This window comes from Xiphophorus hellerii, chromosome 5 (assembly GCF_003331165.1).
Source record: "Xiphophorus hellerii strain 12219 chromosome 5, Xiphophorus_hellerii-4.1, whole genome shotgun sequence".
Taxonomy (NCBI): domain Eukaryota; kingdom Metazoa; phylum Chordata; class Actinopteri; order Cyprinodontiformes; family Poeciliidae; genus Xiphophorus; species Xiphophorus hellerii.
In genome coordinates this window covers 26,181,422-26,206,856 of record NC_045676.1, presented here as the reverse complement: position 1 = coordinate 26,206,856, position 25,435 = coordinate 26,181,422, and the positions used below count along the sequence as shown (strand labels likewise).

Below are 25,435 nucleotides of genomic sequence, written 5' to 3'. Positions count from 1 at the left end.
CTCTGATATTAACAATCTAAGGCCTTTTTTTGTCTTTAAATCAGAGAAGTGGGTCTGCCGCGTCCCATCGGCCTCCAGTTCGGGATGAGTTATGGAAGTTCTCTGCTCCTGAAATGTATTGCCTGTCTCACTTATTGGCTGGCGGTGGTGTGAGTTATGGTTTCCTGGTTTCATGCTGGCTGTGGATTGGACTGACTGATTGCTCCTCTGAGGCAAAGCGAGTCCAACGGGTCGGGGTTGGTGGTGATGCGAAATGTCTGTGTTGGGGGGGTTGTATTGATTTGCCATTATTAAAGTATATGTCAATACAAATAGGTTTCCAGCCTAACTCCTGGCTCTCTAAAGCAGTTCTCGAACTGATTTGGAAATTTCTCTGTTTTATTTTGGTATTTTTTAAAGTTTCGTTCCAGTTGTCCAAGCACTGTTAGTTATCCTGCCTGCCTGCTACCTAAAAACAAATCCAACCCGACCCAACCCAAGCCAGTACGCATTCAAACGACCAATTAGCATCAACTCTAAGCCCGAACCTGACGTAAACCTGACAATATATTATTTTAATTAAGCTTTCACTGATTGGACCATAATTTGAGTTAGCTTGTGTTTAACGTGTTCCAGCTCCATCTTGTTGCTTGTTGTAACCGCAGGGTGAGTCGAGTGCAATTCATCTGGGATGTGTGATTGATAGGAGTGGAGCAGGGCATATTTATTGTGCAGTCTGCTGATATTGTTACAGTCTAAAGAACGTCTGCCCCTTGCTTTCTTTCTTTTCTCAATATGTTATGTTGTCAATTCCTTAAACTGTACGTAGATTAAAGCACCTAATTTCGGTTTGGGTCGGTTTCAGGCCGTAAATCTAGACTCTGCTGTAGTTACTGTGAGCAGTCAGTAATTAGTGGATTATTTCAGTAGTTATATGGTTGTGTTGTTCACTGAATGGCTCACTAAAACACGTTCAGTGATGTTGTCACCTGAGTTGGTCTTGAGGGAGTTCCCATATTTGCCTAGCGATTAGTTTTAATGTTTTATTGTGATAATAGGGCAGTTTATTGTGGTTGACAGGTCTCATGAGGCGGCTTATAACCAGCAGCACCTCCGGATATTCTTAACCGGCTCTAACTACTTTCCAAAAAATCTATTTTTGCCTTATTGAAAACTATGAAACCTTAACTTATTTAAAAATGTTTGTTGGAAAAGCGGAATGTTCTGCTTTTCCCTCATCACTATCACACTTTTATCTTTGTGCTCCAAAGTGAGAATCACACGTGAAGATACCATCTGCTCACCGTCTCTGCCTCCAATGAAGGACTCATTAAGTCTTAATATGGATTTCCACTGGTCTGGGTCCATTTGTGGTGTTTCTGGCCCAAGCAGCATTCTTGTTGCTACTCATTTCAATTCTCCTTTGTTTTATTCCCCCCCCCTTTTAAAAATAATTAGACCATAGTCATTTCTTGTGAAAAGCTAGACAGAAACACTGAAGCCACTTACATTATGAGCCATAGTTTCATTGGAGCTGAAGTGGTTGAAGCGATGAAGTCATCCTCTGCTGCAGGAGTAACCCTTGACCTTCCGCTTTTGTGGCATTCCTCATATGAGGCAATTTATGGTGTGCTTTACGACGATACAGATAAAAAAAGGTGAAACATTTTTCCTGGAATTTTTCACATGGCAAAGGAAAATCAAAGCGGCACATTTTTGCCTTATTTTGCTTCAAAATGAATTAAGGATTGCTGAAAAGGACGTTATTTTTAATTTCCCATCCCTGCCTGCTCAAATCCATTAGTTAATATTTGACCAGACATGCCTGTTAATGTGAAGTGTGGGGTGTAAAGCTTCTTTCCAAGGGAATTGGTGGCTACTGAAATTCAAAGAACAGGGTAAATATTGACAGGATCTTTGCCGCCCACATTTCAAACATCTACAATGACAGCACACCGTGCGATGAGGCGTGACAATGACTATGTAAAACGCTTGGAATGCGTTTCATTTTGTTTTTTTTAACCACGTCACATCCAACAGATAACGTATATTAAAAAACATAGATCAAAGCCGCTGTGTGATATCGGGATGTTGCTGTTAAGTGCCAAACAAAGCATGTTGTTGTGAATTATTCATGAGAAAAATGTAATATGTGGTCCGAACGCAGTGGAGATTATCACACTGAAAAGAAATGGTGATTTCATGAGGTTGGAGTTATGATTAATAATCTGCCAGCAACATCAGATTTATCTGGCATATTTTTAATAATAGTGGATGCAGATTTGTCACAGGACAGACCGCAGATAGATTTAACTTTGATACCAAATTACAGCACATTTGTATGCTTTCTCTTTTTTTTTCTACAATATAGATTTATGCAGCACCCTATGATGGACTGGTGACTATGACACCAGCACCACAGCAGTAATGAAATAGTTTGTCTCATTTGACTGTAAACGTTTCGGACATTTTGCCTGCCCATTTGGGCAGCAGCAGCAAATTTCATTTGAGCTTGAAGTTGTTTCGATTACAGGTCTTTTTATGCAGTTTGCTCCTTACTCAGTGCATGATGATCTATATCTCTAATGAAAACAGTGATGGTTGTGTTTCAGTGTTTTTTATTTTTATTTTTAAGGTTATTGCCTGTATGAGACTTTCTAGGTCAAGAGTTATGCCTACACATGCTATCAATTTTCATTTTGTATGAAGACACAAACCTTGGCAAAGAAGTGACATTTCCGAATAAATAGAGTTTAAATGCAGATCTTAGAAATTAGAGTTGTTTAGAAGTGACCTCAAGAAACGTAGGCAACTTAAGCGACCTTGCTTGTTTTTTTGTTATTTTGGATATTAAAATGTCTTCCAGTTCCAGCGTTAAATGTTCATTAGAATTTAAAGTTTATTCACCTTTGAGGATGTGTTCTTGTATTGTTATGCCATTACAATTATGTTGCTTTAAGAAGGTCTCAAAACAACAACATTATCGTTTATCACAATAACTTCTGGGACAATATAGTGTCCAGCAAAATGTGTTATCGTGACAGGCCTATTTATGACTACTGATAGTTGTGGCTGTTGTCAATTTAAACAATATTGTGAAGTCTTTAGCATCAGTGTTTGTGTGTATTTGAGCTTATTTGCAATTTAATGACCCTTGTGTGCAGTAGAAAACATCAACAATGTTTTTTACGTAATTTATAGACCAATCTCTTGCTTTTATACATCTTGCAAGTTGCATAATCTCTCCACCCTGGAAAAAGAACAGTTCAGATAAATCAGCGAAAGCCCAGAAGTGTTCGATGTTGAAGCCGAGCGGAGTTAAATTTCTGAACTTATCTCTGAACCAATCTTGATATTTTTAGAGGGAATGAAATGAAGCGACCAACCAAGGCCGGTGCATCACGTCGCTGACGTAAATGAAATCACTAAAAGACGTTTGTAGAGACTAGAAACGAAGACCATTGAAAACAGCAGAGCTCGACGCTTTTATCTCATGAGGTGAGCTCTGGCCTTGAGAACATTAGCTTGTCAAAGAAAAAAAAACAAAACAGAGCTCTCTTTCAAAAAGGTCCTTAAGCAGAACTAACAGTTAATTAGACACATTTTCTCTCAGATGGGAAAAATAGTTTTTATTATTCTCTCTCTCTCTGTTTATGATCCCCACTCAGCCCTCTGCTCCCTGTCTCGTCTTGGTGTGAGGCAGTTCGGTAACAGGCGCCTTCCTCCACATTGACTCAGCTGCTTCCATTGGCTGTGTGCTGTGGTGTACTCGGCGACCTAGCACTTAGACATACAGAACCATTCTGTGTGCTCTGACAGCGTGTAGGCACAAGGATTCGAGTGTGAGGCCCCGGATGTGCATTCAGTAGATGCATGATAGCCAACTGTGCCTGTCTGTGTGTACTTAGAAATGTTGGACGGTGGAGAAGGGCGACGATATTAAAGACAAATTCCAGTCAGCTTTCGGGGTACGTTGCAGTAAGTGTGGCGTTTTGGTTTTGTTACGTCCCACTGGATGTTGTTGGGTATTCAGTGATCACTCCACATTTGTTTAGTTGGTCCTTCTCTGTTAAGTAGGAAAACTCTTTTTCCCAAGAACCCCCTGTTGCCATTGGAGTACCACAAGGTTTTGTCTTTGGGTCAGTTTTATTGACATTGTACATGATTCTCTTGGGCCTGCTTCTGTAAATGCATCAGTTCATTTCACCGCTATGCAGACGACACGCAAATCAAGTCAATCATGATGGTTTTGGTGGCAAGAACTGGGCCCCACAACCGTCAAATTACCCACCACCCCAAACGTAAAGTGGTTTGGCAGCAGACACAACTTCTGACTTTGAGTTTAAGGCGCTCCAGCAAAGTATAAAATATTTGGTGCGCCACAGGCAGAGAGAGGACAATATTCAGCTTCAGTCTGTTCCTCTGCTCTGGGTCAGGCAGCCACTCCATTACTTTGATATAAAGAAACGGTATTCCTGGAGTCACCTAAGGACTACTTGTTGAAAATCAGACACCTGATGCGCCGTAAGGTGCAGGTACAATCCAGCAGATGGACCTCTCTCATTTGTGTCCTCGGCTCTAATGGCGCCAACAGACACAGCAGTTCCGGTCAGACATACAGTACAGACCAAAAGTTTGGACACACCTTTTAATTCAATGAGTTTCCTTTATTTTTATGACTATTGACATTGTAGATTCACACTGAAGGCATCAAAACTGTGAATAACATGTGGAAATATGCACTAAACAAAAAAGTGTAAAACAACTGAAAATAGCCCTTATATTCTAGTTTCTTCAAAGTAGCAACCTTTTGCTGTGATTACTGCTTTGCACACACTCTGCATTTTCTTGATGAGCTTCAAGAGGTCGTCACCTGAAATGGTTTTCACTTCATAGCTGTGCCCTGTCAGGTTAATAAGTGGAATTTCTTGCCTTATAAATAGTCATGAAAATAAAGAAAACCCATTGAATTAGAAGGTGTGTCCAAACTTTTGGTCTGTACTGTATGTTGTGTGTCTTTGCCAGTGGAACAGGGCTAACGGGTAACTTTGGGAAGCTTGTAAACTTTAATTGTTCTCTACTGTTTTCCGAGTGAGCATTCCCACCAGACGTCTTCTCACCGCTCCACACGGGATTTGTGGGCGGAGGTGAGCGGCTGCGAATGAAATTAAGACACCGCTGTTGAGCCTCAACTGCTAACAGAATGACACGTGACATTTGGAGCTCAAATTTAAACATCACACAAGCAGAAGACTAAAGTTTTAACAATTTGGACCTCGGCGTGTATGGAAAGCCAGAAGTGTCGCAATTTAATCATTTTTTTAAAAAATCCCCAAATTTATGTTTATACCTGTGAACGTTTCAGTCAAGATGGAGACACATGTCAAATAACTTGGCTTCACCTCAAATAAATAAAAATATACCTATTTTTATTTATTTTTATTTATAAATACAATTATTTTTAGCAAGTTTTCTGGGGAAAACCCTGAAGCTGCAGATTGTAAGTGTCCTGCTTTTGGCATCAGTCGGTCTGCTTTGTCAGCTCTACAGCTGCTCCAGAGTTTTTCCATCACACTCTTTCCTGGTAGCCAGAAAAAACGCTGGTCTCACTCCTCTGTTAGCATCACCTCTCTGGTATCTTTATAAAAAGAAAACTTTTGTTTCTAAAGTTTTCTTGAGATAGCATACATTTCCATACATGTCTTTGTTCTACTTCTAGATCTTTTGGATGTTCCTACTTCTAGATTGGTCAGTATGGAAGATTGTACCTTCGCTGTAGTGACCTTAAAACATTCAGCTCTCAACACTTTTCGTCTGTAGTGTTCATACCTGTTTTTTAAGTGGGGCTAGGACTTTAATATTTGAGCAGATTGGAGGCATTGTCAAAAGCCCACTGGACATTTTGACAAGATGAGCAAATGTGGAGGGATGACTGGTCATTTGAAAAAGATGCAAAGTGACCATTTTTTAGGTCTCTTACTCTGTTTTGCAAAACGCTTTGGTGTATCTTAATGTATCATTCATAAAACACTAGAAGTTAGGGCCTTTTACATCTTTTTGTCATGTCTTTCTCCAATGTTTGCTGCTGTGAATCTCTTTCCTGACTTCATCTTATTTTCTTGCCCTGCAGTTTGCTGTTTTGTGGTCCACAAGAGGTGCCATGAATTGGTCACGTTCTCCTGCCCGGGGGCAGATAAGGGGCCCGACACAGACGTAAGTACCCGAGTACCAGCTGTTCCCTCCTATTTTTTTTTTTGCTGCTGTTTATGTCATTAGACTTCAGCACATATGAAATGGTGCCAGAATGCATTTCTAACATTCAGCCCTCTGTTGCTCTTTACCAGCCACTCTCGTTCATCCTCGTATAAAAATGTCGCAGTCTGTTGAGGTACGAAGGAAAGATGAATCTTACTTAACTAATTGGCATTATTTCCCTCGCAATTAGAGCTGCAAAGTGTCTAGAAGGTTTGAGGATAATTTAATCACAAACAAATTTGTGGAAATGGAAATTGGGGTAGATTGTCATTTTGGGCTCTCTCAGGAGAGAAGCCTTTTTCATTGTTCACGCCTTTCCGAAGAAAGAGTTCTAGGGTAAGACTAACAAAAGTCACGGCGCAATCAGAAGAGCTGCAGGTGGCTAATAAGGTTCATTCAGTGTCAGTGTTCCTGTCCCGTCATGGAAGGCACCACCTGTAACAAGCGGTGCTGAAATATCTCATCGAGCCACTTTACAAAAACCAGAAAAGCCAAACTTAAACCCTATTCTGTTGATGCCTTTTGTGGTCAGTGCCACTATAGACCCTGAAGACATTTTTGATCTGAACATTTTGTGCCTTCTTTCCACTTCTTTGGCATCCTGTATAAAAGTGGAGAGGCTTTGCTATTAATATAAATGTGCTTTTACACTTCCGGTCACTCATGCGCTCCCTTCCTGGTGAGCAGATTGGAGGCATTGTCAAATGCCCACTGGACATTTTGACATTTAGTGAAGGAAGCTGAATTCAGACCTTGACTGCTCTTCATCCCAGTGAAACCAGGTTCATGGTTTTCGGGGGACATTGTTCAATAACTTGTCCGATCCCGAACCGCAGTCCATCTTGTGACTTCATGTGACGTCAACAGATTTTTAGAAAAAAGCTCCTTAGGGAAAAAAGGAGTTATAACCCCAGTGGTCCTGTACTCTAAGTTGTGCATAGATGTGCATCTTGCAAACCAGTTCTCCTTATTACTTAATAAAACACAATTGCATTGGAATGCCTAACTAACAAAATGTACACATTTACTGATCTGAAAACCAGTTTTACTCTATAATTATATCATTTTCACCAAAAGGGATGCTGCCGTCTTTAAGTATTAATGACACTTCTCATAAATTCTGAAAAGTTTCAATGGGTGACTAGTACAAAGAAAATTTTTTACAGCCACGACAATAAGTTAAGATGGGTTAGGATAGATAGCTATATGCTATCAGTCGTTTGCTTGTCAGCTCTTTACGTGTGAAACTCCATTTATATTCCTGGTGCCAGGTTCTGGGCACTCGGAGCCTGGCCTCTGTAACTGGAGATATGTCAGTGTGTCAGTCGGGATCGTCAACCCAGACTCTCTAAATAGAGCGCCCCACAGATTGCATGGAGTCTCCAGAAGCATAAGGTAGCTTGAGCAAGGAGCTCCGTGACCCACTAAGAAACCAGGTTCATTGTTTTCGGGGGACTTTGTTCAATAACTTGTCTGCCCTAATGCCCATTTTCAGACAAACTCAATTCTGTTTTAGTCCATTTTCTTTCACAACTGCTACAAATCAAATCTGTCCCCTTTTAAAAGTACAACCCTTTCACTACTAAACTGTCTGATTGTTGTTTTTATGTTTTGTTTTGTTGTTTTTTGGGGGTTTTTGCCCAGTTGCAGCTGAGTCGCCTTTGCCAAAGGCAGCCACACAAATATTACCAGGCTTAAAGCAGAGCAGAAAACCAATAACTCCTTCAGCCAGATAATATCTTCTGAATCTGCTGTATCTCGGCTATGTGCATCTTATGACTCATTTTTGTGTTTTATAACTCCCTCTAGTATAAGAAACGGAGTGTGTCGAGCGGTCGCAGGTCTCTTCAGCAGAAGCTAACTCTGGCTTGACGAGGCAGAAATGCATTTTTCCTCACAGCCATAGCTGCTGGGACAACAGGCATCCTGTCTTTGAGCTGATGAACCAAACCCATCAGTTTAATTGGGTTCAAACCAACATCGGTTGATCTGCTGATTTGCTTATCTACAATACCACTTCTGCTGTTACGTACCTAGAGGTTGGTGGGTAGTGGTAGCCTTGCTGGTTGGAGATTATCACAGTTTGGCTAAATGTTTTGTTTGGCTGCTAGGTATAACGTTAGCCTGCAGCTCATGTAAGTTTAGTGCTTTACGGAAGAGCGCCATCAATAATTCAAGAGCTCTTGGTTTCACCGCAGGGGCACGGCAGATGAACCTGAGAGGTACGATGTGCCTGCGTTTGTGTGGGTGTGTGGCTATTGCATCATTAATGTCCACTTAACCAGTACAGCACATTTGACCCGAGGAAATCTGCTAGTCTGTTTGCACTGATTTCCTTTCTTCTTGCGCACACACGCGCGCGCACGCACACCCCTACACACGAGTATACACCCGTATGCTCAAACAATCACCTCTTAGCCCCTCGGGCCTGTTCAGTGCACAGATAGTTGTGACAGAGTAATACAGTTAAGCAGCAGCACATTTCCTTGGAAACGGACAGAGCTGACCCGAGGGTGACACATCATCCAAAACAAACCTATAACAAATGGACAGAAAATGGAGGCTGAACAGTAGAGACACCTTCATGGTTTTTCTGTTTGTCAAAATTTATTTAAGTTACATTCTGCATTGTTTTGTTTTATTGTATTCTATTATTCGCGTACCTCAAAAGTTGGTTTGTGTCGTGCAACCCGTTAGCTTTCAATTTGACGCTACAAAACGGCAGCGGTTAAAGCTCTGTAATATTCATTCAAGAAGCTGATATGTCATCAATAGTCAGATGGAACATCAGTGCAACCGCTGATGTAACGTTAACATAGCTTTCAGGAGACTTTAGCATGAATGGGTTATGTTTAGAAAGATTGACCTCAAAACCAAATATAACGCATCAGAATACACCAAATTAGAGATGCCGGCGTTTGTGTGACAGTAACAAAATAATGTCAGAGAAACAGATCTACTTTCACTGCTTTCAGGCCTGCTGTGGGTAGTTATTCATGGTGTTAAGATTCACATCATCCCTTTAGTCCCCATCAAAAAAAAAGGAAAACTACTAAAAGATGGTCAAAATGTGCAGGTGGGGATTGAAAATACTGGAAAGAGTGAGCCACTCTGCTTAGTTATTTTCTCAGTGCACAATTAGGAGAACATGTTTCAGTACGGAAACCAAGGCAAAAGTCTCCAAATAGATGGTTTTACATTCACATCGGTTAGTTAGTCATACTTAACAAATAAACAGCATTTGGGATAAAGTGTTTTTAGAAAAAGCTTTAATTAAGTTGTGGTGATCGGATTATTTCTCTGACCCGGTGTGTCTGCAGTGCGGCATTTAAATAGGGAAAGTTTATTTGGTTGTGCATACAAGCATACAGAAATATATTGGTTACTTGTTAAAGGGACAGTATTATATAAAATGTACTTTCCTAAGCTTTACATCAAGTAATAATGTTATTCCCTCATCAAAACATACCTGGAATGTGACTCCCCCACTCAGCTCCTACAGACTAGCCAGCAGCAATTAGCAAACACCTGGTGGAGCTGCACATCTGTTGAGCTCATTATGTCAGCGTTGCGTTTTTACCAACGCAACGCTGGTAAAAATGTTGTTAAAGGGTTAATAGAGGAGCCATGTTGTGATGACTTCCTGAAGGCGGACGTTCAGAAAGAACAAGAGTTTCTTAAAGAGACAGAGGCCCAAATTTAAAGTGCTAAAATTATAAAAAGGCAATTTTTTATCTACAGCATTTTTATCACGACTGAAGGCAACATAGTTTCTTGATTGTGCTATAAAATGGCTCTATGTGCCTGGAAAACACATGAAATGTAACTTCAGTTCAGAATCAAGCATTAGAATTGACTAAGCTGTAGTATGATCATTAACTTATAACTCTTGTAACATAAAAAAACAACAAAAAATGTCAGACCATTTACATCCTAAATGTCAAATGTCAAACTAGTGTTATTTTTTTAGAAATTACTTAAGTGTGATACTGAAGCATTTATTTAGCCTAAACCTGAGATAAGTAATAAGTGTTGCAATGGCAAGACAAAATATTAAAATCGATGCTTTTTGGGTGAAGTCCAAGAATCAATACTTTGATCGCTTACTGAAAGCATTTTCATATATTTGGAAGTAAATACATTTAAAATACAGCTAAGATTCAATGCATTGACTCTGAAAGAGCTTCAATGTGTTGGACCGTTATTTAAAAGTTCGACTCACAGACACATTGAAAAGGCAAACTGCATGCACTTAACGTGAGGGCGCTCGTGTTTAATGACAAGAACTCGTTTCGCCTCCAGAAAAAGTGAAGCAATATTTAAAAGTGCAAATCACGTGGGAGGCTCTTAACTGACAGCACATCTGCAGGGAGCGGTATTCTGCTCTCAAAGCTTGGGACGCACAAAGTCTCATTACAAGGATTCTGCCCGAGAATTGAAAACAAGATTAAACTGGAGTGGTGCTAAATTGCATCATCTTTGCCAGAGGCATCTTGGATTGTCACAGGCAATGGAGCCTTTCATCTGTATGTTTAGTCAATTTACCTTCCAGCTAGGGTGCTGGCCCTCTGTTTCAGACTGGCCTGTTCTGTTCTTAAAGTCTGCCCTGTTATCATCAAGTCAACATTTGAAGCCAACATTGGAGATTGTGGTTTCATCTAAAAAACTATAGCTTGAATTGCAGTGAACCGTTTTATGAGAATATATTTAAATTATATTTAAGTGGGCAGAGATTTGAGTCTTTTCTTGAAAGTTCTTCAAGTTGACTTTTGTTGAGAATTGGATGCCGATGAATAACTCTATAAATCAGATTGTCTGTCTGTTGGTCCACTATGTTTAGTGATTCAGGTCATTTCATTTATATGGTGGCAGTTTACAACAAATACAACGTTAATGTACTTGACAAAACAAACGGGCAGATTGTAAACACTGAAAACTTTAATGGTAAATTAAAGTTTTGCAAATGCAGAAGATCCCAAGTCATTTCACACTACACTGTTAGTTATTATATGTATTATATAGACACAATGAGGCAAAAGTGATTTCTGTGTGAAATAGAAATGAAGAGAAAGCAGAAATATAATGGTGGGAATATATTATTAAATAGTTTGTACCAGGAGAGACGGCTGAAGCACAGAGCCAAGAATTCCCGCTGCTGTAGAGAAAAACATAAATGATATACAACATTAAAGGTGGAAATTAGAGACACAGCCAAAACTAGAAGCACTGTGCTGAAAGTACTTTACATTGAAAAGAAAAACAAATGGTATACAGAGGTAATGACAGCAATAGCTAATTACCATGACTCTATCCAGGAAAGAGATGTACTTAAACCCAGGGTAATTGAGCCAATGGTCCTCTCAAAAGGAATGGAAAAGCAAAGCTAACAAGCAAACAAGCTCGGCTAAGGGACGATCCATCTATCCATTGTCTATACCCACTTCTCCATGCAGGTTTGCAGAGGATCCGGTGACTATCTCCAGCGCTCATTGCCTGAACCAGGAAGAGAATATGCAAAGGTCTAGCATGAATGGCCTCTTCAAAAACTGTCTCGTCCAGGAAAAGACACAGGCGAACGAGCCAGGAGTCCTATCTATGAGCATAAAAAAATAAAAATAAATAGTCTCATTCAAGGACACAACGACTGAGACAGACAGACGGAGTTCGAACTGGCAACCCACCGGTTACAGGACAAACTCCCTCCTCCTGAGCCAACGTCGCCCAGGAGGTGCAACGAATACACAAAGTTGAAGGTAGCGCTTCTTTTATCAGTGACTTCATCTGCAAAAGAGACATCGCTAAAAACAGAATTACCGGGCAACGAGTACTTCCCATTGGCATGAAGAGTACACAGACTTAAGGGCAACCAGTAGCACCATTAAATAATGGAGCTAAATTATATTATTATAAATAATAATAAACACAGGACGTGTGAGTGAGCCAGGGATACTTTCAAGGTAACTGACTATTGCTGAGCCAGCAGTACCATCCATCCATCCGTCCATCTGTCTGTATTCGCTTATACTCGTAGGATCTCCAGCGATCATAGGACAGCAGGCGGGGTACAGCCTGGGCAGGCATTGCAACAGTACTTTCTAAGGCAAAGGAAGAAAATAAACTAGAAAATTTCGGAAGAAATTTAGCCGGGGCCTGCCAAGGCGCGCCCGTGGGGTTCGGGCCCGGCGTCGTCGCGCCACAAATCGGCGTCGACGCTAAAGAACGCCGCGACGTAATCAGTGGCACGCGGAGAACCCCAAGAACGTTAAGTGAGGCGGACGTGCACCATTCGGTACGATTGAAAATGTTGTCAAGGCTTTTATTTTGGAAGTTTTGTTAAACTTCATTTCAAAGGGACAAACTAATCCCATGCGTAACAGTCCTTGGGTTAAAATAGTTATATAATGCTCAAAACACAAGTAGCTGATGTAAAAATATTCAAGGCTTTTATTTTGAAATTTTCAGTATGCTTCATTTCAAAGGGCCGAACTAATACCACGTGTAACAGTGCTTTGGATGAAAAAGTCAAATAAAGCCAAAAACAGCAATTACCTGATGTAAAAATATTCAAGGCTTTTATTTTGAAATTATTATTATGCTCCATTTTAAAGTTCCGAACTAATCCCATGTGTAACATTGCTTTGGATGAAAAAGTCATATACGGCCAAAAAGAGCAATTACGTCATATAAAATATTCAAGGCTTTTATTTTGGAAGTTTTGTTAAACTTCATTTCAAAGGGCCAAACTAATCCCATGCGTAATAGTCCTTGGGTTAAAATAGTTATATAATGCTCAAAACACAAGTAGCTGATGTAAAAATATTCAAGGCTTTTATTTTGAAATTTTCAGTATGCTTCATTTTAAAGTTCCGAACTAATACCACGTGTAAGAGTGCTTTGGATGAAAAAGTCAAATAAAGCCAAAAAGAGCAATTACGTCATGTAAAAATATTCAAGGCTTTTATTTTGAAATATTTGTTAAGCTTCATTTCAAAGGGCCAAACTAATACCACGTGTAACAGTGCTTTGGATGAAAAAGTCACATAAAGCCAAAAACAGCAATTACCTGATGTAAAAATATTCAAGGCTTTTATTTTGAAATTATTATTATGCTCCATTTTAAAGTTCCGAACTAATCCCATGTGTAACAGTTACTGAGTTAAATCAGTTATATACAGCCCATAGCAGCAGGTAGTTCTAAAGGCCAGTTCTCAGTCCTGATCTGTTTCAACTGAGGATAGATAGAACTACAGCGATGCGAATTTGTAGTCCAAACCAGCAGCCAATAGCCTCTTGAGATCCGTTGCTATGGTAAATAATGGTCTCAGCAGGTGTGAGCTCTGAGCTCTGAGCTCTCAAACACACAATTGTGTGTTTGAGCAAACACGTTTTACTGACAAAAAAGCATTGGAAACAAATCCTTCCTGGTCGGGAACCGTAATACATATTCGAAAAGCGTTTTAAGCGTATGACAGTTCAATGTGTCTTCTGCGATAGTCCCGAGATTCATATCTGTACCTCACTCAGAACATTTACAGCGATGAGAGAAAGAAATGTTGTGCCCAGATATGAACCTAGATCGGCTGTCACTCTAATTTGAGCAAAAATGAGAAACTTTGGGTCGCTTAGAGGCAAATTGTGGACAAACCGTAACTGGTATCGACGAGCCGTCTTCACTTTCGAAGAGATCACAGACGTATCTACAAAATGAAATTTGAATGGCATTTCTAGGTGAATTTGTGACGACACAGCAAATCCTCAAAAATAGGGTATTTCCAGGATTTTTCCCATTGAGTTATAATGGGGTTTTTTTCGTAGTTTTTTGCGAATTATGTCGCCACGTTAAGCCCAAATCCCACCAGAAGTAATAGCTGGAATGGCGTGAATTTTCTGCACGTTTTGATACCTCATTTGTAGGTGTGCACCCAGCGGTATGAGCCGCATTAACGGTTACGGAAGAAAAATAAAGAATAACTAGAAAATTTCGGAAGAAATTTAGCCGGGGCCTGCCAAGGCGCGCCCGTCGGGCATGGGCCCGGCGTCGTCACGCCACAAATCGGCGTCGACGCTAAAGAACGCCGCAACGTAATCAGTGGCACGCGGAGAATCGCAAGAACGTTAAGCGAGGCGGACGTGCACCATTCAGTATTATAAAGTAAGTATATCAGCTAAAATCAGCAGAAACGCTAATGTTAGCGTCATTGCTTTCATCAGTATGTGGGAAATCACTAGGATATTTTCTGTAATTGATTTACTCCATTCAGTATACTAAACATTGCTAAAAAGTAAAATAAATAGCTAATAGCTTATTGAAGCTAAAATGCTAACGCTAATGAACCTTGCATTGAACTGTTTAGTAACAGTTCAATGCTCATAAACTGCAGGAAGGCAGTTCATTAGCATTTACCTAATGATTGTCACAAATATAAATTTTCAATAACGCACACACACACAACATATTACAGTTTAAAAATATATATTGACCTTATGTTAAAGATTTCTACAAACTTTTTACAGGTAAAGTTTACAATGAACCAAAATTACAACATTTAAAGAATACCATAAATTTAAGAATCTAATGTCTCTGCAATAAAAAGAAATTGCTATCTTTTTTATTTTTAAACAACACCTCATATTGTTAAATAACTGATTTTATGTATTCAAGTTTTAAATATTACATTTGAGTTTGCATGGATGTAAAATTACTGCTCAGTTTAAAAATTGCGTTGTGTTCTGTAAATAAACAAAACACAAGCAAAATCAATAAACTATATGCATATTCCAGTATACTGCGTTTTGGTTTTACATTCATTCTATTTAAATGTAGTTTGTTCGTGCTTACCAATGTTTTCTGGCCGGATGTCTGGCACCGTTTTCCCCTGGTCAGTTCGTCGATGTCTGGTTTTAGTTCTATTCTGTGGCAATCCGCAAAACGGCGTGTAGGTTTTCGTCAGTAATGCGCGATCTGTGCTTGGTCTTGTTTAAAGTCATTATTGAAAACATCTGTTCGCACAGATAGGTGCTTCCAAACGTGGACAAAACACAGGAGCTGCATGGAGTCGAAGCTGTGGCATCAAATCAGGGGGCAGTAGACGGTAAAAGTCCTCGATTGAAACATCACGGGACTTCGCTCTTTAGCTTGTTAGCTTGTCGATCTTTCAGTTTTATTCGCTGGGAAAATTAATCATCAGCTTGAGGTGACTCTGCTGCACTCTAGTGGCGAGAAGCCGTAATGTTGGTTGGTAAGAATCGGAAGGCATTATGGGATATGTAGGTTGTAGTCAATTCGTGCTCAAAACCTATTTTAAGTCAATCAATGGGGCTGTAAAACGGTGGTAGGGGGGAGAGGGCGACATAAAATGACGTAGCCGGCCACATGTGGCCCGCGGGCCTTGAGTTTGACACATGTGCAATAGAGGATCTATCTGCTGCTCATGCAAAACAGTCTATTTTAATCCCATGTGTAATAGTCATTGGGTTAAATCAGTTATATAATGCTGAAAAAGCAAGTAGTTGATGTAAAAATATTCAAGGCTTTTATTTTGAAATGTTCAGTATGCTTCATTTCAGAGGGCCAAACTAATACCACGTGTAACAGTGCTTTGGATGAAAAAGTCACATAAAGCCAAAAACAGCAATTACCTGATGTAAAAATATTCAAGGCTTTTATTTTGAAATTTTCATCAAGCTTAATCTTAAATTGCCACACTAATCACATGTGTAACAATTGCTGGGTTAAATCAGTTATATAAAGCTCAAAAGAGCAATTTCCTGATGTAAAAATATTCAAGGCTTTTATTTTGAAATTTTTGTTAAGCTTCATTTCAAAGGGCCAAACTAATACCATGTGTAACAGTGCTTTGGATGAAAAAGTCAAATAAAGCCAAAAAGAGCAATTACATGATGTAAAAATATTCAAGGCTTTTATTTTGAAATTTTCAGTATGCTTCATTTTAAAGTTTAAAACTAATCCCATGTGTAACAGTTACTGAGTTAAATCAGTTATATACAGCCGATAGCAGCAGGTAGTTCTAAAGGCCAGTTCTCAGTCCTGATCTGTTTCAACTGAGGGTAGATAGAACTACAGTGATGCGTATTCGTAGTCCTAACCAGCAGCCAATAGCCTCTTGAGTTCCGTTGCTATGGTAAATAATGGTCTCAGCAGGTGTGAGCTGTGAGCTCTGAGCTCTCAAACACACAAGTGTGTTTGAGCAAACACACTTTACTGAAAAAAAGCATTGGAAACAAATCCTTCTTGTTCGGGAACCGTAATACATATTCGAAAAGCGTTTTAAGCGTATGACAGTTCAATGTGTCTTCTGCGATAGTCCCGAGATTCATATCTGTACCTCACTCAGAGCATTTACAGTGATGAGAGAAAGAAATGTTGTGCCCAGATCTGAACCGAGATCGGCTGTCACTGTAATTTGAGCAAAAATGAGAAAGTTTGGGTCGCTTAGAGGCAAATTGTGGACAAACCGTAACTGGTATCGACGAGCCGTCTTCACTTTCGAAGAGATCACAGACGTATCTACAAAATGAAATTTGAATGGCATTTCTAGGTGAATTTGTGACGACACAGCAAATCCTCAAAAATAGGGTATTTCTAGGATTTTTCCCATTGAGTTATAATGGGTTTTTTTTCGTAGTTTTTTGCGAATTATGTCGCCACGTTAAGCCCAAATCCCACCAGAAGTAATAGCTCCAATGGCGTGAATTTTCTGCACGTTTTGATACCTCATTTGTAGGTGTGCACCCAGCGGTACGAGCCGCATTAACGGTGACGGAAGAAAAATAAAGAAGACTAGAAAATTTCGGAAGAAATTTAGCCGGGGCCTGCCAAGGCGCGCCCGTGGGGTTTGGGCCCGGCGTCGTCACGCTACAAATCGGCGTCGACGCTAAAGAACGCCGCAACGTAATCAGTGGCACGCGGAGAACCGCAAGAACGTTAAGCGAGGCGGACGTGCACCATTCAGTATTATAAAGTAAGTATATCAGCTAAAATCAGCAGAAACGCTAATGTTAGCGTCATTGCTTTCATCAGTATGTGGGAAATCACTAGGATATTTTCTGTAATTGATTTACTCCATTCAGTATACTAAACATTGCTAAAAAGTAAAATAAATACCTAATAGCTTATTGCAGCTAAAATGCTAACGCTAATGAACCTTGCATTGAACTGTTTAGTAACAGTTCAATGCTCATAAACTGCAGGAAGGCAGTTCATTAGCATTTACCTAATGATTGTCACAAATATAAATTTTCAATAACGCACACACACACACAACATATTACAGTTTAAAAATATATATTGACCTTATGTTAAAGATTTCTACAAACTTTTTACAGGTAAAGTTTACAATGAACCAAAATTACAACATTTAAAGAATACCATAAATTTAAGAATCTAATGTCTCTGCAATAAAAAGAAATTGCTATCTTTTTTATTTTTAAACAACACCTCATATTGTTAAATAACTGATTTTATGTATTCAAGTTTTAAATATTACATTTGAGTTTGCATGGATGTAAAATTACTGCTCAGTTTAAAAATTGCGTTGTGTTCTGTAAATAAACAAAACACAAGCAAAATCAATAAACTATATGCATATTCCAGTATACTGCGTTTTGGTTTTACATTCATTCTATTTAAATGTAGTTTGTTTGTGCTTACCAATGTTTTCTGGCCGGATGTCAGGCACCGTTTTCCCCTGGTCAGTTCGTCGATGTCTGGTTTTAGTTCTATTCTGTGGCAATCCGCAAAACGGCGTGTAGGTTTTCGTCAGTAATGCGCGATCTGTGCTTGGTCTTGTTTAAAGTCATTATTGAAAACATCTGTTCGCACAGATAGGTGCTTCCAAACGTGGACAAAACACGAGCTGCATGGAGTCGAAGCTGTGGCATCAAATCAGGGGGCAGTAGACGGTAAAAGTCCTCGATTGAAACATCACGGGACTTCGCTCTTTAGCTTCTTAGCTTGTCGATCTTTCAGTTTTATTCGCTGGGAAAATTAATCATCAGCTTGAGGTGACTCTGCTGCACTCTAGTGGCGAGAAGCCGTAATGTTGGTTGGTAAGAATCGGAAGGCATTATGGGATATGTAGGTTGTAGTCAATTCGTGCTCAAAACCTATTTTAAGTCAATCAATGGGGCTGTAAAACGGTGGTAGGGGGGGAGAGGGCGACATAAAATGACGTAGCCGGCCACATGTGGCCCGCGGGCCTTGAGTTTGACACATGTGCAATAGAGGATCTATCTGCTGCTCATGCAAAACAGTCTATTTTAATCCCATGTGTAATAGTCATTGGGTTAAATCAGTTATATAATGCTGAAAAAGCAAGTAGTTGATGTAAAAATATTCAAGGCTTTTATTTTGAAATTTTCATCAAGCTTAATCTTAAATTGCCACACTAATCACATGTGTAACAATTGCTGGGTTAAATCAGTTATATAAAGCTCAAAAGAGCAATTTCCTGATGTAAAAATATTCAAGGCTTTTATTTTGAAATTTTCATCAAGCTTAATCTTAAATTGCCACACTAATCACATGTGTAACAATTGCTGGGTTAAATCAGTTATATAAAGCTCAAAAGAGCAATTTCCTGATGTAAAAATATTCAAGGCTTTTATTTTGAAATTTTTGTTAAGCTTCATTTCAAAGGGCCAAACTAATACCATGTGTAACAGTGCTTTGGATGAAAAAGTCAAATAAAGCCAAAAAGAGCAATTACATGATGTAAAAATATTCAAGGCTTTTATTGTGAAATTTTTGTTAAGCTTCATTTTAAAGTTCAAAACTAATCCCATGTGTAACAGTTACTGAGTTAAATCAGTTATATACAGCCCATAGCAGCAGGTAGTTCTAAAGGCCAGTTCAGTCCTGATCTGTTTCAACTGAGGATAGATAGAACTACAGCGATGCGTATTCGTAGTCCAAACCAGCAGCCAATAGCCTCTTGAGATCCGTTGCTATGGCAAATAATGGTCTCAGCAGGGTGTGAGCTCTGAGCTCTGAGCTCTCAAACACACAATTGTGTGTTTGAGCAAACACGTTTTACTGACAAAAAAGCATTGGAAACAAATCCTTCTTGTTCGGGAACCGTAATACATATTCGAAAAGCGTTTCGAGCGTATGAGAGGGCTATGTGTCTTCTGCGATAGTCCCGAGATTCATATCTGTACCTCACTCAGAACATTTACAGCGATGAGAGAAAGAAATGTTGTGCCCAGATCTGAAATTCTATTCAAATACATGGGAGAGAGCCTCAGACAGCCTCAGAAAATCCTGTCGCATGACTTTGCTCTGAAGCACCGTGACAGAAAACCGTACGGTCTAGATAAATTTCGAAAACATTTTACCGGAGCAGACAGGCGTATCAATGTCAGGACCGATTTTGATACTAATCGTGCGATATTTGTGGGCGTGATGGCGATTTCAAAAATGATTTGGGCTGAAAAAGTTGTCTTCATCTCTCACTCTAAGCAGCCAGACACGCACTCTAACTTTAGGAAAAATGAGAAACTTTGGGTCGCTTAGAGGCAAATTGTGGACAAACCGTAACTGGTATCGACGAGCCGTCTTCACTTTCGAAGAGATCACAGACGTATCTACAAAATGAAATTTGAATGGCATTTCTAGGTGAATTTGTGACGACACAGAAAATCCTCAAAAATAGGGTATTTCTAGGATTTTTCCCATTGACTTATAATGGGGTTTTTTTCGTAGTTTTTTGCGAATTATGTCGCCACGTTAAGCCCAAATCCCACCAGAAGTAATAGCTGGAATGGCGTGAATTTTCTGCAGGTTTTGATACCTCATTTGTAGGTGTGCACCAAGCGGTATGAGCCGCATTAACGGTTACGGAAGAAAAATAAAGAAGAACTAGAAAATTTCGGAAGAAATTTAGCCGGGGCCTGCCGAGGCGCGCCCGTCGGGCATGGGCCCGGCGTCGTCACGCCACAAATCGGCGTCGACGCTAAAGAACGCCGCAACGTAATCAGTGGCACGCGGAGAATCGCAAGAACGTTAAGCGAGGCGGACGTGCACCGTTCAGTATTATAAAGTAAGTATATCAGCTAAAATCAGCAGAAACGCTAATGTTAGCGTCATTGCTTTCATCAGTATGTGGGAAATCACTAGGATATTTTCTGTAATTGATTTACTCCATTCAGTATACTAAACATTGCTAAAAAGTAAAATAAATAGCTAATAGCTTATTGAAGCTAAAATGCTAACGCTAATGAACCTTGCATTGAACTGTTTAGTAACAGTTCAATGCTCATAAACTGCAGGAAGGCAGTTCATTAGCATTTACCTAATGATTTTCACAAATATAAATTTTCAATAACGCACACACACACAACATATTACAGTTTAAAAATATATATTGACCTTATGTTAAAGATTTCTACAAACTTTTTACAGGTAAAGTTTACAATGAACCAAAATTACAACATTTAAAGAATACCATAAATTTAAGAATCTAATGTCTCTGCAATAAAAAGAAATTGCTATCTTTTTTATTTTTAAACAACACCTCTTAAATACAACACCTTTTAAATAACTGATTTTATGTATTCAAGTTTTAAATATTACATTTGAGTTTGCATGGATGTAAAATTACTGCTCAGTTTAAAAATTGCGTTGTGTTCTGTAAATAAACAAAACACAAGCAAAATCAATAAACTATATGCATATTCCAGTATACTGCGTTTTGGTTTTACATCCATTCTATTTAAATGTAGTTTGTTCGTGCTTACCAATGTTTTCTGGCCGGATGTCTGGCACCGTTTTCCCCTGGTCAGTTCGTCGATGTCTGGTTTTAGTTCTATTCTGTGGCAATCCGCAAAACGGCGTGTAGGTTTTCGTCAGTAATGCGCGATCTGTGCTTGGTCTTGTTTAAAGTCATTATTGAAAACATCTGTTCGCACAGATAGGTGCTTCCAAACGTGGACAAAACACGAGCTGCATGGAGTCGAAGCTGTGGCATCAAATCAGGGGGCAGTAGACGGTAAAAGTCCTCGATTGAAACATCACGGGACTTCGCTCTTTAGCTTGTTAGCTTGTCGATCTTTCAGTTTTATTCGCTGGGAAAATTAATCATCAGCTTGAGGTGACTCTGCTGCACTCTAGTGGAGAAGCCGTAATGTTGGTTGGTAAGAATCGGAAGGCATTATGGGATATGTAGGTTGTAGTCAATTCGTGCTCAAAACCTATTTTAAGTCAATCAATGGGGCTGTAAAACGGTGGTAGGGGGGAGAGGGCGACATAAAATGACGTAGCCGGCCACATGTGGCCCGCGGGCCTTGAGTTTGACACATGTGCAATAGAGGATCTATCTGCTGCTCATGCAAAACAGTCTATTTTAATCCCATGTGTAATAGTCATTGGGTTAAATCAGTTATATAATGCTGAAAAAGCAAGTAGTTGATGTAAAAATATTCAAGGCTTTTATTTTGAAATGTTCAGTATGCTTCATTTCAGAGGGCCAAACTAATACCACGTGTAACAGTGCTTTGGATGAAAAAGTCACATAAAGCCAAAAACAGCAATTACCTGATGTAAAAATATTCAAGGCTTTTATTTTGAAATTTTCATCAAGCTTAATTTTAAATTGCCACACTAATCACATGTGTAACAATTGCTGGGTTAAATCAGTTATATAAAGCTCAAAAGAGCAATTTCCTGATGTAAAAATATTCAAGGCTTTTATTTTGAAATTTTTGTTAAGCTTCATTTCAAAGGGCCAAACTAATACCATGTGTAACAGTGCTTTGGATGAAAAAGTCAAATAAAGCCAAAAAGAGCAATTACATGATGTAAAAATATTCAAGGCTTTTATTGTGAAATTTTTGTTAAGCTTCATTTTAAAGTTCAAAACTAATCCCATGTGTAACAGTTACTGAGTTAAATCAGTTATATACAGCCCATAGCAGCAGGTAGTTCTAAAGGCCAGTTCAGTCCTGATCTGTTTCAACTGAGGATAGATAGAACTACAGCGATGCGTATTCGTAGTCCAAACCAGCAGCCAATAGCCTCTTGAGATCCGTTGCTATGGCAAATAATGGTCTCAGCAGGGTGTGAGCTCTGAGCTCTGAGCTCTCAAACACACAATTGTGTGTTTGAGCAAACACGTTTTACTGACAAAAAAGCATTGGAAACAAATCCTTCTTGTTCGGGAACCGTAATACATATTCGAAAAGCGTTTCGAGCGTATGAGAGGGCAATGTGTCTTCTGCGATAGTCCCGAGATTCATATCTGTACCTCACTCAGAACATTTACAGCGATGAGAGAAAGAAATGTTGTGCCCAGATCTGAAATTCTATTCAAATACATGGGAGAGAGCCTCAGACAGCCTCAGAAAATCCTGTCGCATGACTTTGCTCTGAAGCACCGTGACAGAAAACCGTACGGTCTAGATAAATTTCGAAAACATTTTACCGGAGCAGACAGGCGTATCAATGTCAGGACCGATTTTGATACTAATCGTGCGATATTTGTGGGCGTGATGGCGATTTCAAAAATGATTTGGGCTGAAAAAGTTGTCTTCATCTCTCACTCTAATCAGCGAGAGAAGCACTGTAATTTTCGGAAAAATGAGAAACTTTGGGTCGCTTAGAGGCAAATTGTGGACAAACCGTAACTGGTATCGACGAGCCGTCTTCACTTTCGAAGAGATCACAGACGTATCTACAAAATGAAATTTGAATGGCATTTCTAGGTGAATTTGTGACGACACAGAAAATCCTCAAAAATAGGGTATTTCCAGGATTTTTCCCATTGACTTATAATGGGGTTTTTTTCGTAGTTTTTTGCGAATTATGTCGCCACGTTAAGCCCAAATCCCACCAAAAATAATAGCTCCAATGGCGTGAATTTTCTGCACGTTTTGATACCTCATTTGTAGGTGTGCACCCAGCGGTATGAGCCGCATTAACGGTGACGGAAGAAAAATAAAGAATTATAATAAAGAGACGCTTGTTGGGTGTAGAGTAATAGGTTCCTGCCATTGCTTTGCATGGCAGGCCCCAATAATAATAATAATAAAGAAACTTTTCTTGGGAGAATAGCAATAGGTTCCTGCCATTGCTTTGCATGGCAGGCCCCAATCACTCAACCTAGGAAGGCAGACACAGCTAAGTGCAGAAGCAACGAGGAAGTAGTTTTTTTCTATGGGAAAACAAAGAAGAATGGGAAACGATGCAATTGGAAAGATAATTCCAAATGATACTAGACAGTCATTGCCGCGTCGAACGCTTAGTAGGAATTTTTCACATCTGTAATCTATATCTAGCCATCTATCATCTATATTTGATTTGGCTGTGGGCTGTGTGCCACGGTTTTGTGTAACCCCCCGCCCCAGACACTACTGCACATCCCCGCCTGTTCATGATCCAGACCTGGACTGGTTGGAGCTGCTTTGGCTGTAAAACCGGGTACCTGCTCGATATTGGGCAGGTTGCGATAATGTTGGTGTAACATAGAAGCTTAAGTGAGCCTCCTACTCCATACAGAATTAGATGCCAGTAACACATGCTTTCAGCACTCACCCTTATGCAAGCCTTGGCACCGGCGCTGCTTCCAAGGAAACACCTTTTCAAAGAAACTCGAGCCTGCATTTTGATGGGCACGGCGCTGTGCGTTTAGCCCGTGGAAGTGTTTCTCAGAGCCCTGCCAGGTTTGACTGTTTTTAGTCAAATGAAGTTATTGTATATTCAACATGCTTTTGAATACACACCACCATAAAAAATACACAGTGATACATGCCAGATAGGATGATGTCAGCGAGCAGGGATTGGTGCTAGTGTATGTAAAAGAGCTACTTGTGGCAGAGGAAACGAGAGCATACTGTATGCTCTAAATTTGTGGTGTATCTAATGAAATTTGCCCTCTTTCATGGAGCTGCAGTCGCTGCCATAGATCACCCACTTTAATCTCTGTTGTTGGGCATTTATAAAACACTGCTTGGATGTTACTCTCTTCCTACAGTTTGTTCAGCTGGTCATATTTGACCTGCCTGATCACTAACTGTAAGGAGGCTGTGAAAAACAACACGAAAGCTCGAGCGGAAAGCAATTTCTACCAAGAGTTTTCCCGAAAAGACTGTAAGACCAAATCTTAGGTGCTGCATAAACAAGCAAAGTAAGTTTTATATTGTGTGTGTGGGAGCCAGTGTGCCAGTGTGAAGTAGCAAGTTAGCACCAAGCAAGACACAGTTTACCCAGGAAGGGAAGAGTGAAGAGAGACAAATGGGAAGGTGAGATCATTTTCTGTCAGTAAGGCAAGAAATGAAGCTGCTGATTCATATTCATACCTGCCAGTATGTTATCAAATTTGCAGAATTTTCTAACTTTTTTTTCTCTTTCCCTATACCCAACAGTGACTTCTTATCCAATAGGAAAGAGGCTCATTAAATTCACGTGTCAGACTCTGAGGAGATTAAATTTCCTGATAGAACATGGAAACTGAGATATTTTTTTAATACTCGTTCTGGCCTTTCAAGTCGTCAAAACATGATCTGAAAGGTAGGATGTGGTTATCGATTCAGGCAAGCTCAGATGAGAATGGAGGATGTTTTGAGTTCCCATGCTCAGTATTGGTGGAAAAAGTACAAATGCAGAGAAGACGAGTGGCAATTATTGTCTGAAAAGTGTTTGCAGAACTGAGTTAGATTAGGAAACGATTTTCTTAGCGCAGTATGGGAGATGCTGCGGTAAGGAAATGTTAAACTGGTTTTACGTCTGTCTCACTCTATGCCGGCCTTTTAAATCTTATTATTGGTTTTGATCCATAAGATTTGAATTAAATGTTGTTCCCGTTGATGCGATTACAAGTCAGTTGTAATCGTCAGTGTTTGTTATCCTGCTGTTCAGCACTTTTTCTCTTGTAAAGCAGAGAGCTCTATAAAACCAGGACATTTTGGGGTTGTTTTTGAAGAATAATTGGTTGACAAAAGCTACAATATTAGCAATGTTCCCAAGTAATCCTGTTATTAGGAAGTGTGTGATTAAATTAGATTAAAATTGCAATTAGATGACAAATGAACTGAGCTTAGACATAATTTCTCTAGTAATACCAACCACTAAAAGCACTTTCAGGCTGGGTTCACCTCATTCATCCCACTGCACTCACACATGTGGACGCTCATTCATTCAAAGACCCACAGATTGATTGGCACATTGGAGCTAAGTGCAGATGGAGAA

The 25,435-nt window shown here is 39.6% G+C and overlaps 1 protein-coding gene across 2 annotated transcripts in view; it reads left to right on the top strand.

Moving 5' to 3' along the window:
- The window catches only part of prkcaa (protein kinase C, alpha, a), a 166,268-nt gene that overhangs the window by 43,744 nt on the left and 97,089 nt on the right, over positions 1-25,435 (top strand). For both annotated transcript variants that reach the window (XM_032562074.1, XM_032562073.1), the window contains exon 3: positions 6,110-6,192. In XM_032562074.1, the coding sequence (XP_032417965.1) occupies positions 6,110-6,192 (83 nt within the window). The remainder of the gene's footprint in view (positions 1-6,109; positions 6,193-25,435) is intronic.